At 42.7% G+C, this 13,560-nt stretch overlaps 1 protein-coding gene across 1 annotated transcript; it reads right to left on the minus strand.

The window, feature by feature from the left end:
• Positions 1 to 1,555: 1,555 nt before the first annotated feature.
• Positions 1,556 to 9,753, minus strand: LOC115773094 (b(0,+)-type amino acid transporter 1-like). The gene is made up of 6 exons (XM_030719603.1): positions 9,031 to 9,753; positions 8,016 to 8,149; positions 2,261 to 2,390; positions 2,046 to 2,170; positions 1,874 to 1,961; positions 1,556 to 1,786 (listed from the first exon to the last, which is right to left on the minus strand). Exons 1-6 carry the CDS (start codon positions 9,751 to 9,753, stop codon positions 1,556 to 1,558), a joined length of 1,431 nt encoding a protein of 476 aa, XP_030575463.1.
• Between the last annotated feature and the right edge of the window lie 3,807 nt (positions 9,754 to 13,560).

Here is a 13,560-nt window from a genome sequence, read left to right on the forward strand (position 1 = left end):
TCATTCTAACCTCCTGTGTGTATTTTTTTTGCATTTTTGGCCACAGCGGCATTTATGGGCAGTGGAGAGAGACAGGAAATGGGGGAAAAATAGAGGGGAAGACACGCGGGCAAATTGGCAACGGGCCGGGACTTGAACCCACGCCGCCGTGTGTATTTAAGCCCCTGTGTTTGTTCTGTTCTCCGTTGCGTCCTCCCTAATGGAGGTGTGGTTTTGTCCTGTTTCCTGTCAGTTTGAGTTTTGTTACAGTGCCGTTCCTCTGCATTATGTTTCACGTTATCTACAATAAAGCCACCTTTTAAGTATAGTCTGCCTTGGAGTTCTGCATTTGGGTCCACCCTGCCTGCCACACCGTTCCCACATGACAGATGTGTTGTGTTTTGTTGTTTATTTCCTGTACGGTGTGTCAAGTCTGCATTTCTGTCTCCGCCTAGTTGTTTCTGGTTTTACTTTGACAGTCCCTTATCCCATGTGCTTTGTGTTTAGCTTTGCTTCCCCTTGTCTCCTTTGTTTAATTACATTCAGCTGTGTCCCCAACTATTGCCTGTTCCCTGATTACCTAGTGAGTGTATTTAAGTCCTCAGTCTGTGTCTGTTCCTTGTCGTGTCATTGTTGATGTTTCCCTGTTTTTGTATTTAGTTCTGGCACCCATCCAGCCCAGTCTAACTCTGTTTATTGTTTCTCTTTTCATCACCTTTTAAATTTAGTTCTGTCTCTGAGTCCTACATTTTGGGGTCCACCTTCATCAGCCACACAGACATGCGCCCCATCTTGCACACTTGACACCTCTCCTCTTTAGTCCTTCGGACAGAAGATGCACAAGTAGAAGTACATTCTCACTGACATTTGACACAACTGCATCATAAATTGTTTAATTATAGCCCAACTACTTCTGCATTTTTTGATCTCAGGTGATTCTGTGCTAATATTTAGTCTCCCAACATGGTGACAACACATTATAATATATATATATATATATATATATATATATATATATATATATATATATATATATACTGAGTGTAAAGACAGGACAGTGAGCCTCACACACAAATCAAACAAATGTTTCGTGGCACCCCAGCAAGAGCCAAAACAAAGTAAGATGTTTATAATACTTTATTTGTAGATTACAAAGTAGAAAGAGAGTGACATTCAGTGCTCTAAAATGATGACTTATAGTAGGTTTAGCGTTTACCAAAGATATGCACGTATGTTTGATAGTTTATTGTATTAGAATCCAGTGGCACAAAATGTGTCCCATAAACCTCAGAAAGTATATAACTGCGCCCCTGTTAAAACCCCAAATCAGCATCTTTCAAAAACAAATATGGATTTCATTTTTTTCCTGTCATCTTAATGTGTTTTAAACTGAAACATTTTGCAAATAATCTTTTATAGAGAACTGAAAGTTGTAAATTTACAATAACAGAAGTAAAACATTTTCACATATAATTACATATAATATATTGTAAAGCTAAGTCATTCAGCCAGGCTTATTTTATATGTTTGAGTTATCTGAATCATAGAGATGCTATCTGTGAGTGTTCAGTAGAAATTACAGGTTTTTTTCTGCTGGGGCGACCTCTAAGAAGAGCTGCAGGAACGCTGTTAATGTGTCCAGCAGACCTGGGCAGAGCTTATAATGGATGAAGGGTATGTAGACTATAACACCACTTAAGATAAATGAAGCCACATAGAGGTACTCAATTTGAGGATTGTCTATGATGGGTGCCAGCACAAGGAATATCGCTGCAATGAGGACCAGTATAGGAAGTATAATGGGAACCTGTGGGGAGAGGAAAAACCAGGCATGGGAACAAGATGTGATTCTCATGTAGTGTTAAGAAAAGAGAAACTAGTACATGACACTGACCTTGTATGGCCTGGGAAGGTCCGGCTTCTTGATTTTGAGATAGATGAGCCCAGACAGGCTGCTGGCGTAGAACATCCAGGAGGTAAAACTGAAAACAGTGAAAAAGAGGAATGTAGGACAAACAGGAAAAGCTATAAATTAGGAATAAAGCAGAAACAGAGTCAGTCTTCACCTGGAGTAACTGATAATACTCTGAAAGTCTCCAGGAATCAGCACCACCAGAGAGATCACCGTACTGAAGATCAGTGCTGGAGATGGAGTCAGTCTGTGGACGTGGGCCATGGACAGAATATCTGGCTACAAAACCAACACAGGTCTGTATAACACTCTGCACCAGCATTCATTTAAACAGGTGTATGTATTCTCATAAGGTAGAGAGGCTGATACCATGTGTCCCTCCCTGGCAGCAACAAAGCACACACGGCCGCTGCTGAAGAACGTCCCATTTAGAGAACCAAAAGCTGACAAGGCTGCAGCCACAGACATGATCCACCCCCAGCTGCCCAGCACCTTATTCCTGTATGGAAATGATTTCTGTTACAGAACATCTCATAATGTGTTACATGATGAACATGACTGCAGTTGCTGTTTCTGTTATAGCTGCTCCCTATTCTGCATGCTTTGAGTACTTTCAAGTACATTTCTTATCATTGCTATGCAGATGACATTCAGTTATATACATCGATCAGGCACAACATGACCACTGACTGGTGAAGTGGATAACACTGATTATCTTTTCATTATAGCACCTGTTAGTGTATGGGATGCATTAGGGAGCAAGTGAACATTTTGTCCTCAAAGATGATGTGTTAGAAGCAGGAAAAATGGGCAAGTGTAAGGATTTGAGCGAGTCTGACAAGGGCCACGCTGTGATGCTGGGCAACTGGGTCAGTGCATCTCTAAAACTGCAGCTCTTGTGTGACATTCCCAGTCTGTCGTGGTCAAAGGAAGGAACAGTGGTGAACCAGCGACAGGGTCATGGGAAGCCAAGGCTCACTGGAGAGAGAAGGCTGGCTCATACAGTCCATGAGCAGCTGTAGCTAGAATTGAAGTAAAAGTTAATGCTGGTTCTGATAGAAAGGTGTCAGAATACACAGTGTGTAGCTCTCTCCAGGGCAGCACAGACACAGGTCGGTTCTTTGAAACAGGCGTTAATTGCTTAAGCCTTTCTCTGCTAGCTTAGTCTCACCATGAGAACTGTATTTATGGACAAATCATACAAAGCGCGTTAGCATATTACGTGGTACCTAGCATGCACACAGAATAAAATTAAAGTACAAGACAAACCAAACAATAAAATATCTTGTTGGCTGCTTGTCATGAAAAGAAGTCTTTAAACCTTTACTCAGTTCTCACAAGACATGTTACTTTATATCTTAAAGTTTCTTAACATTGATAAACAGACTGTAACAAGAATTTACTGTGCCTTACATCACATTTTAAATTGAGACACTTTCAAACTTAATTATATATTTGAAGAAATAATCATAAATCAGTTTACAGCATGAGCTTCATATAAAGCATTACTTAACAGCATTTGCACAGTGCATCGAAGTTTGTTGGATACAGAGCTGCACAACTTCGGACCAGTTAGGGTGTCCATGCAGATAATGGCCACATGAGCATCAGAACTGGACCACGAAGCAATGGAAGTTTGGGCCTTGTCTAATTAATCGAATTTTCCTTTGCATCATCTGGATGGCCAGGTGCGTGTGCATAACTCACCTGGGGAACACCTGGCACCAGGATGAAGAGAAGCAGTGTGATGCTTTGAGCAATGTTCTGCTGGGAAACTTTCCGGCCTTCCATGTGAATGTTATTTTGACTTGTACCACCTGCCTAAGCATTGTTGTAGACCATATACACCCTTTCATGGAGACAGTATTCCCTAAAGGCTGTGGCCTCTTTCAGCAGGATAATGCACCCTGCCACAAAGCAAAAAATGATTCAGGAATAGTTTGAGGAGCGCAACAAGTTTGAGGTGTTGACTTGGCCTCCAAATTCCCCAGATCTAAATCTAATTGAGCATCTGTGGGATGCTCACAAGGTTAAAATAAGACAGGCTCCACCTGTTAATCCCTCAGAATGAGATTCTCTCTGGTACTTAATCTGAAACTATATGCTGTAAAATGGATATAGCCATTGCGACATCACGGAGAAGCCCAAGAACTGAGCGACTTTTATGATCCCCAAAGTCAACACTGGTTGAACAAAATCTGCACTTCCTCCAGTGGCCATTTGTTAAATGATCAACTTCAGCCATGAAAATAAGGCATTTACAGCTTGGTATACAAAATCTTTTTTTGGTATCCATACCTAATTTCTACCTTTAGAAACAACTGGAATCTGGATTCTTTTACAACTTAAAATTACACAGGCTAGTTTTCTGCCAAGCCTCACCTCCACTATATGGAGACACTGTACTGGAGCTTCAGGTCCAGTTGCCTCCTCCACTGAACCACTCGTCACTGACCTTCAAGCAGCATGGCTTGCTGTAACGATTAGCCCAGAAAAAATTTTGTGCTTTAGTTTTGTTGAGTAAAATTCTTGTATTTTCTCACTCAGCACTAATTGGCACTCATCTGTGTCTGTTTCATACAGTTTGCGGATTCATGGAAGCATTAGGATAACTAGGAGTGACCAAATATGGTCACTTCTAGCTCCAAAAAACCCCCAACATGGCAGGGGCTAAAATGCTAATATAGAGGCTTCAAAATACAGACCGGACAACTGCATCCATCTAGTCTGTGTCTTTAACTTAGAAAAGTCCACCCATCCATCCATCCATCCATCCATTTTCCTCCGCTTATCTGGGGCCAGGTTACGGGAGCAGCAGCCTAAACAGAGAAGCCCAGACCTCCCTCTACGCAGGCACCTCCTCCAGCTCATCCAGGGCGACCCCAAAGGCTGTCCCAGGCCACCCAAGAAATATAACCTGTCCGGTATGTCCTGAGTCTACCCCAGGCCTCCTCCAAGTAGGACATGCCCAGAATACTTCACCCAAGTGGCACCCAGGAGGCATCCTAGTCAGATCCTCGAACCACCTCAACTGGCTCTTTTCAGAGCAGCGGCTCTACTCTGAGCCCCTCCTGAATTTCCAAGGGAGAGGCCAGCCAGCCTTCAGAGGAAGCTAATTTCTGCCGCTTGTATTTGCAGTCTCATTCTTTCGGTTACTACCCAAAACTCAAGACCATAGGTGAGGGTAGGGACTTAGATTGACTGGTGAATCCACAGCTTTGCTTTCACACTCAGCTCCCTCTTCATCACGGTGGACCGGTGCAGCATCCACATCACTGTGGACACAGCCCCAATCCATCTGTCAATCTCCTACTCCCTTCTCCCATCACTCGTGAACTCCACCACCTGGGCCAGCAAACCGTCCCTGAGCCGGAGTGGGCAATCCACCCTTTTCTGGCTAAGGACCATGGTCTCTGACTTAGAGGTATTAATTCTCATACCAGCTGCTTCACGCTCAGCTGCAAACCGTTCCACTGCAAGCTGGAGGCCACTACCTGATGAAGAGATCAGAGTCTGAGGCCACCAAGGCGGAAGCCATCTGCCACTTGGCTACGCCTAGAATTGGTGACAAAAGGAAGCCCTGACATAGTCCAACATACACAGGTCCAACAACGAGTCCAACCTATGGCCGGCAATACAGAACAAGCTCTCTCTTCGTTTGTACAGGGATTGAATGGCCTACAACAACGGCCCAGACACCCTATACTCCTGCAGCACCCCCCACGCGATACCCCGATGGACACATTCAAATGCCTTCTCCAAGTCCCCAAAACACATGCAGACTTCATGGGCAATATCCCACGCACACTCGAATATCCTCAAGAGGATAAAGATCTGGTCCAGTCTTCCACTACCAGGATGAAAATGGTATTGTTCCTCTCTAATTTGAGGTTTGACTAATGGAAGGACCCTCCTTTCCAGTGCTCTGGCATAGACCTTACTGGAAATGCTGAGGAATGTGATCCCCCTATAGTTGGAGCACACCCTCTGGTATCCCTTCTTAAAGATGGGGACCACCACCCTACTCTTCCAATCCAGTAGCACCATCCCAGACCTCCATGCAATGTTGTAGAGGCGTGTCAACCAGGACAGCCCTACAACATCCAGAGCCTTTAGGAGCTCAGGCAAATCTCATCCACGCCAGGGGCCCTGCCACCAAGGAGTTGTTTAACCACCTCAGTAACCTCACCCCCAGTCATGAGCAAGTCAGCCTCCTCATCCCCAGACTCTGCTTCCACTACAGTGGGAGCAGGATTAAGAAGGCCCTCAAAGTATTCCTTCCACCTCCTCAGTTAAAGTCAGCAGTGCCAAGCCAAGCCAATTTTATTTATAAAGCACTTTAAAAACAGCAAGCACTGACCAAAGTGCTGAACAAGGAAAACAAGACAATACACAAGGGAAGTGCAGATAAAAATAAATAAATAAATAAAAATAACATAGGATACAAGCAACAATAACATACAGAGTTTATCAAGAATCAAATAATAAAACTGTATAAAATAACTAGGTGAAATAAAATACAAAATAAATACACAACAACTAAAATCAGCAGTGCCCCACCCACACTATAAACCGTGTGGGTAGAGCACTGTTTTTCCCTTCTGAGTTGCCTGACAGTTTGCCAGAATCACTTCGAGACCATACAAAAGTCTTTTTTCATGGCCTCACAAACTCCTCCCATACCTGAGTTTTTGCTTCGGCCACTGCCCAAGCCATATACCACTTGACCTGCTGGTACCCGTCAGCTACCTCCAGAGTCCCACAGGCCAACCAAGCCCGATGTGAAGGGAGCTTGATGGCTCGAGGATTACCACCATGACAGGCACCAACCACCTTGCAGCCACAGCTCTGAGCAGCAGCCTCAGACTCAACGTCTTCAGCCTCCCTCGGAATGCTGTCGAAGTTCTCCCAGAGGCGGGAGTTGAAGAGCTTGCGAACAGGGGCCTCTGCCATACATTCCCAGCACACCCTCACTATACATTCAGGTGCACCAGGTCTGTCCCGCATCCTCCCTCGCTACCTGATGGTGATCGGTTGACAGCTCAGCTCCTCTCTTTGTCCAAGAGTGGTTATGGACAAACTGTGGTTTACACAGAAGTCCAATAACAAAACACCATTCAGGTTTAGATCAGGCAGGCCGTTCCTCCCAAGCACGCCCCTCCAGGTCTCTTTATCGCTGCCCACGTGAGTGTTGAGGTCTTCCAGTAGGATGATGGAGTCACCAGATGGAGCACCCTTGAGCACCCCACCCAGTGACTCCGGGAAGGGTGGGTACTCTGAACTGTCATTTGGCGCATAAGTGCAAACAACAGACAGGGCCCATTCTCCAACCCAAAGGGGCAGGGAAGCAACCCTCTCGTTCACCAGTGACAAGTCCAACGTACATGCAGGAAACCCGAGGGGATACAAGAATATCCACCCCAGCTCGCCACCTCTCCCTGAGAGCAACTCCAGATTGGAACAGAGTCCAGCCCCTCTCCAGGAGACTGGTTGCAGAGCCCAGGCCATGCATTGAGGTGAGCCCGACTATATCTAGCCGGTATCTCTCAACCTCATGTAATAGCTCAGGCTCATTCCCCACCAGAGACATGACATTCCATGTCCCGATAGCCAGTCTCGATAGCCGGGGATCAGCCCTCCAAGGCCTATGTCCTTGGCCACCACCCAACACACACTGCACCTGACTCCAAAAACGCATTATTTGGGTGGTGGGCCTACAGGAGGACAGACCCATGTCTCCTCTTTGGACTGCACCCAGCCAGGCACCACGGGCTAATGCCCGGCCACCAGATGTATGTTCACTTGATGTATCTTCCATAGGGGTCTCTGGAATCACTCTTTCTCTGGCCCCTCACCCAGGACCAATTTGCCATGAGAGACCCTACCAAGGGGCAAGGCTCCAGGACGACGCATCTCCTGGAATCACTGGGACACACAAACCCCTCCGCCACAATAAGGTGGTGATTCACCTTAGAAGAGTAACAGCAGTATTTGTCTGACCATCAGTAAAATGAATGCATATCGTACATCTGTACACAGAAGATGATTTCTCCTGGTTTCCTTCTCGCTCAGTGGCTGAAGCATTTATAAGATCTTTTCAAGCTGAGATCAGGTGTTGTCTTACCCCCAGGTAACTGCTACTGCGCTTGAGGACACAAGCTCTTTAGGTGTCATTACTGTCAGATAGCTCACATTCACCAGCAGGTACAGAGTAGTCACCAGAGAAATGGCTATCAGCACCGCCCTGGGAAGATTTACCTGTGCCAAAAGAGAAAGAAAGGAAAACAAATGAAGGGCAACATGACTAGCTTAGTATGATTTGGTTAAACCTTGGTTGCACCAGACTTTGTAAATTAACAAATCAGTGTCACAGAATAACATGAAGCCCACTTGAATATTTATTTATTTTTTCATAGTTTGCCAAAGCATGAAAAAAAGTGCTCTATAAACCTGAACTGTTGTAATTAAATTTGATTTAAGTCTGAAATAACAGAAAAGGACAGTGCACTAGTGAATTATTATGAACTGCTCTGAACAAAAAGGATGATCACACTGAAGTTTTAACTATTTAAGATAAACTTTATTTATCCCAAAGTTTGAAAATTCCTCAACAAAATGAAAAACATTAAATTCCCTGTGGAACAGTCATATGCTAATACTGCCAAGCTCTGGCACAAAAACTCATTATTTGTTCTTGAAACGTTGGAGATGCAGAAACAATGTTGGTTGAAATGCTTCTTGTTGTCAAAACATATTCTATTGCATCATCCTCATATCTTATATTCACAGCATATCTTTATTTACAGTCTTTGATATTAAATTAGAATTAGGACTGCGATTACAGCAATCCAAGTAATGTCCTCTCATCTACCTTTGATAACCTTGTACAACACCTCAGACAGTTTGATCACTGATTTACAGAGCATTATTGTGATGTGCTAGAACAAAGTTGATAAATCACCTGAAACACGAATTCAGAGCTTGGGGAAAAAGCCATAAAGTGGGTTCTCAGTATAGCACTGAGACAGTCATGTTTCCCCAGCATAATCATTTTCAAGGTACAGCCTGTCAGGTGCCAAGGTGTATTTAAAGAAATATTGTTTGCATAAATGCTACTATTTGATCCCTTTCAGTCTCACCTCTGGTCTGTTCAGTTCCTCAGTGACATAGTTCAAATTGTCCCAGCCTGAGTAAGACCAGAGACCTTGAAAGAAAGCCATTCCTAGAGTGCTCAAAGAATACTGAGTGTCTTTAAAAGCATTCTCAACTTTAAAATTTTCCTCAAACACAGTGCTGCTCCTTATGACTTCCACTAGTCCTCCAATTACAATGAAAGTCAGTGAAATCACTTTGGCCACCAAGAAGACCACTTGGACTCTGAGAGCAACTCGGACATTCAGGGCGTTGGTGATGGCCACAATCAGAATACAAAAAGCTGCGACACATTTCACAGCCAGCTGAGGAGGTGCACAGCCTGGATAAAATGGAGCCATGGCATACTGTGCAATGCTGATTGACAGTGCTGCAATGCTGGAAGGGCTCAGAAGCAAGATAAAAGTGATTGCTGCAAAGAAGGCAGGGAATGAACCATAGATCCTCAGGATGTAAATAAAGTCCCCACCAGATTCAGGAATGATGGTCCCAACTTCAATGTAGGAAAGAGCTGCAAACAAAGATATAACTCCTGACAGAGCCCAGATTAACATACTGGCACCAGGGCTTCCCACGTAGCCCAGGACAAACTTTGGGGACATGAAGATCCCGGATCCAATCATGGTTCCAGAAACTATTGCTACACCACCAACCAACCCAATGTGCCTCTTCAGTTGGAGGCCTTCAGGTTTTTGGGTTTTGTCCTCCATGGTCACAGAGAGCAGGGTGACACGTCTACAGAGCAGACTGAAAGATCACAAAGTATTCAGACACTACAAACTGTGTAGAAATGGCTACGTGGGGGGGTGGGGGGAAACCAGCTCTTGTAACCTTGAAATAAATATTAACTCTATGGTTGAGGCAAAAGTGATAACTACTGCACCACATTGTGGCTAGGATTATTATATCAGCTCTCATGTGCTCACAGTTTGTCCTTGTCATGGCCGTGGAGGAAACGGGCGAGGAAGGGCAAACACGAAGGACTCCGGAGACATACATAACTCAAAAGGTTTATTAAAGATGGGGGGAAAAGAATACAAAAACCTTTCAGAAGGGAGACGAAGAGAAACCACAGGGAGCACAGGAACACACGGGCACACAACGTCACACGCAGGCACAATAACATCAAACATACTGGGAGGCCAAACTCAGGAAAAACTATAAACACAAAATGCTGGGCAAACGGCCCAGGACATGACAGTCCTGGTCTACTCATCTAAATCAGTAAGAAGATAAAATTAGAGCTGCAGCTATCGATTATTTTAGTAATCTAGTATTCTATTAATTATTCCATCTGTTCATTGAGTAATTGAAATAGAAATACTTTTGTGTTATTAATGAGTAATAGTTAATCTTCAAAAGAGAACACAGAGCTCTTTTAAAGTAAACTACTCAATGCAATTTCTAAAGTGAAAACCACTATTTTAATACGTACCATATTAAATCCGATTTTTGAAGAAAACATTTTCTTAGATGTAAAATAATTAAATAATTAAGGAGCTATGAAAGTAAGGCGAGGCTATCATCGGGTATTCAGGTAGCTCAGTGGTGGAGCAGGCATATGCCGCTTTGTGGTGCAGGCAGTGCAGGTTCGACTCCCAGCCTGTCGCCGATTTGCCCATGTGTCTTCCCCCATATCTTTCCTCTTTCCTTTCCCTCTACACTGCCAATAAAGCCACTGTGGCCAAAAAAAAAAAAAACCATGGATATTACATCAAGGTCAGGACATGAACTGGTTCTTATTTCTGCCAAGTAAAGCTTAAAAAAAAACCCATTTGAAAATAATCAAAGTAAATCTAAAACTGAGCACTGAACCAAACTCAAATTTCCTTGCTTTTTGTATTAAGTTTATAAAAAGGTTAAAAACTAACTGAAATAAAACAATTTACAGGAAATAATGCATTGTACCCATTCTGAACTTCCTAAATCTTTCCCCTGAAACTAGGGTGCCTGGGTGGCTCAGGGGTGGAGCAGGCAACCACCTGTATATGCTGCTTTGTGGTATGGGCGGCGCGAGTTCAAGTGCCGGCTTGTGGCCGATTTGCCCGCCTGTCTTCCCCTGTATCTTTGCCCCATTTCCTGTCTCTTTATACTGCCAGTAAATCAAAAATCAATTTAAAACTGAGCACTGAATGAACGAGAAACCTAAACGGTCAAAAGTGCCACCCCTCAGCCTTCTAGCAGTAGACTGTAGGTGGCACAAATCCCCAGGAAGTTCAAGTTCTAAAAGATATAATCAACAGGTCTCAGTAGATGTTACTGTGGTGCATATGAGCCTCAGTGACTTTATTCACCATATCAAATCAAAAGCAAATGGCTTTTGAGTAAGAACCAGGAATAAGAAATGCTAAAATCATAATAAATATAAATCAGAGAATACTGCCATTTTCTGTGATTGACATTATTATGGTAAGAATTAACTCATCTGAGACTTTTAGGAAATGCATTTATGGTATCAATTTGAATATCCTAGGTGGCATCAAGTTCTCAAGTTATTGTGTTCAAAAAGTTGCCCTCATGATCATCATCAACAGCTCTACATGCCTAGCTAACTTCACACCCTAACTACCACGTTACAGTGCTGTAAATCCTGGAAAGCCACAGATACTCCACCACAAACAGTGTGATGAGATGTTTGCATTAACTACTTTTTTTTTTTTTTTTAACAAGCAACTTATCTTTATAATTTTAATTCAACTGAATAAATTTACTAAATGAATGGAAACTGATGTAAACCTGACACAGCCCAGCACAGAGTGAATCTGGACTTTATTAGAGGAAAATACAGAAATCTGTCAAACACGATGTGGCACAATAATCATTTAATCTTGAATGTAACATTTACAACATTACAGCAACTAACAATGAAATCTGAATTGCACTGCCTTAGTATAGGTGTTTTGTTTTGTGTTAACATTTATGATAAGATAGACTGTTGATGCAAGTTTAAGGTCTTTCATGTCTTCTGCTGATTAAAGAGAAGAAATAGGAAGAATATCCACAGTTTGTTCCTGTGTGTTTTGTTCCATCTTACAAAGTGCACACAACCAACAGGATAATAATAAGTATCTAAGCTGATGTTAGCATGCGTCCTACAGCTGGGATTAACATCTAAAGCTAAATCATTTCTAGCTATTAATTTATTTTTTCTGTTGCTACTGTACTTCTGTGACATCAGTACAAAGAACTGATTCCAAAGTTTTATGCTGCTAGCTATAATTCAAAGTTCATTGTGGTGTCTGATCGATCTTTGTGTTAAACTGCATTTATGTATAGGTTTTCTCCTTTAGGATTATGGCCTTGAGTTCAGGGCTGCTTTGATCAGTAAATGGTATGAGAGAGTGTAACCTCTTGTTGCTCTCTCCAAAAAAGAGAATGACCTCACATACATGCAGGAAACAAGATATACCTGGTTTTTCAGAAAATACTATATATGGTGTTTGTACTGCTATGCTAAAATTCTATGTATGCATATGTGTTCTCTTTCTTAAAGCCTTTACTGGAATGTATGTATTGTCTCTTTCCTTAAGGGCTCAGGCAAAGGAGATGTGATTTAAACTTCCCCCACAGAAGGAATGCATAGAATGTCCTTGTAGGATCTCTGGCTTTCCATATAAGGGATTGTCCAGATGTCCAGCTATAGGTTAGGAGGCTGGAGCTGTTTCTTAGCCATATATGGAAAGGCAGGACGTGGGGGTTTGCCAACATTATGGTACTGTATATAACCTTTGTCTCTTCTTTTGTTTAGTGGAGTTAGAGAGATTGGAATACCCTGTCCCCCGATGGCTCTACAAAGCATCGGTTTTGACATTGTCTTTTTTGTAAATAAACTTTATGTTATACATTAAGACTGTCAGCGAAGGATTTCTCCAATACACAACATTATGACATCAAGATCAAACAACTACATCATGTTAAACATTTGTAAGGTTCTCAGCAATGACAGCAAATGATTTTTTTTTCTAGTGAAACCATTACTTATTTATTCAAGGTGATGGGGGGGGGACTGTCAGGTTGTGCGTCAGTCTCTGAAGACCACCTTCGGGACATTTCTGTGGAAGTTTGTTTCCACCAATAATAAAAAAAAATGCCAGTTTCAGCGATGTCTCATTACAGATCTCAGAGGGGGCGTGCGGTGGATTCTGGAGCTAAAACAGCAATGGTTTCACTTCTTTATGATTCAAAAAACGTTTCAGTATCTGTAGGTACCTTTAACCCGCCCTACTTGCATCACTGCATCAACAGTTTATTAAATATTAAAGCTGTTGGGGTCATTTCATGACAAATCAGTTGGTGCCTCTCTCCTCACCCCTTAAAAAAAAATCAGCTGATTCTTTTATTACTTTCCCCTTTATTCTGTTTATTCTATAACAAACCTTTAGATACCATGGGATGTACCATTAATTTAATGACCACATGCAAATACAGTAAATAAGGTATAAACAGAGTTTGTACAATTCTAACAAGCTTGAAAGTCAGTATTTGGTGTAGCCACCTCTGTTCTTCTGCACAGCCTG

This window comes from Archocentrus centrarchus, chromosome 22, assembly GCF_007364275.1.
Source record: "Archocentrus centrarchus isolate MPI-CPG fArcCen1 chromosome 22, fArcCen1, whole genome shotgun sequence".
NCBI lineage: Eukaryota > Metazoa > Chordata > Actinopteri > Cichliformes > Cichlidae > Archocentrus > Archocentrus centrarchus.

Coding starts and splice junctions, on each gene's coding strand:
- LOC115773094 (XM_030719603.1), bottom strand. CDS start 9,753: ATGGAGGACAAAACCCAAAAACCTGAAGGCCTCCAACTGAAGAGGCAC. Junction 8,150..9,030: donor AGGAACTGAACAGACCAGAG/GTGAGACTGAAA, acceptor CTTTTGGCACAG/GTAAATCTTCCCAGGGCGGT. Junction 1,787..1,873: donor ACCTTCCCAGGCCATACAAG/GTCAGTGTCATG, acceptor CTCTCCCCACAG/GTTCCCATTATACTTCCTAT.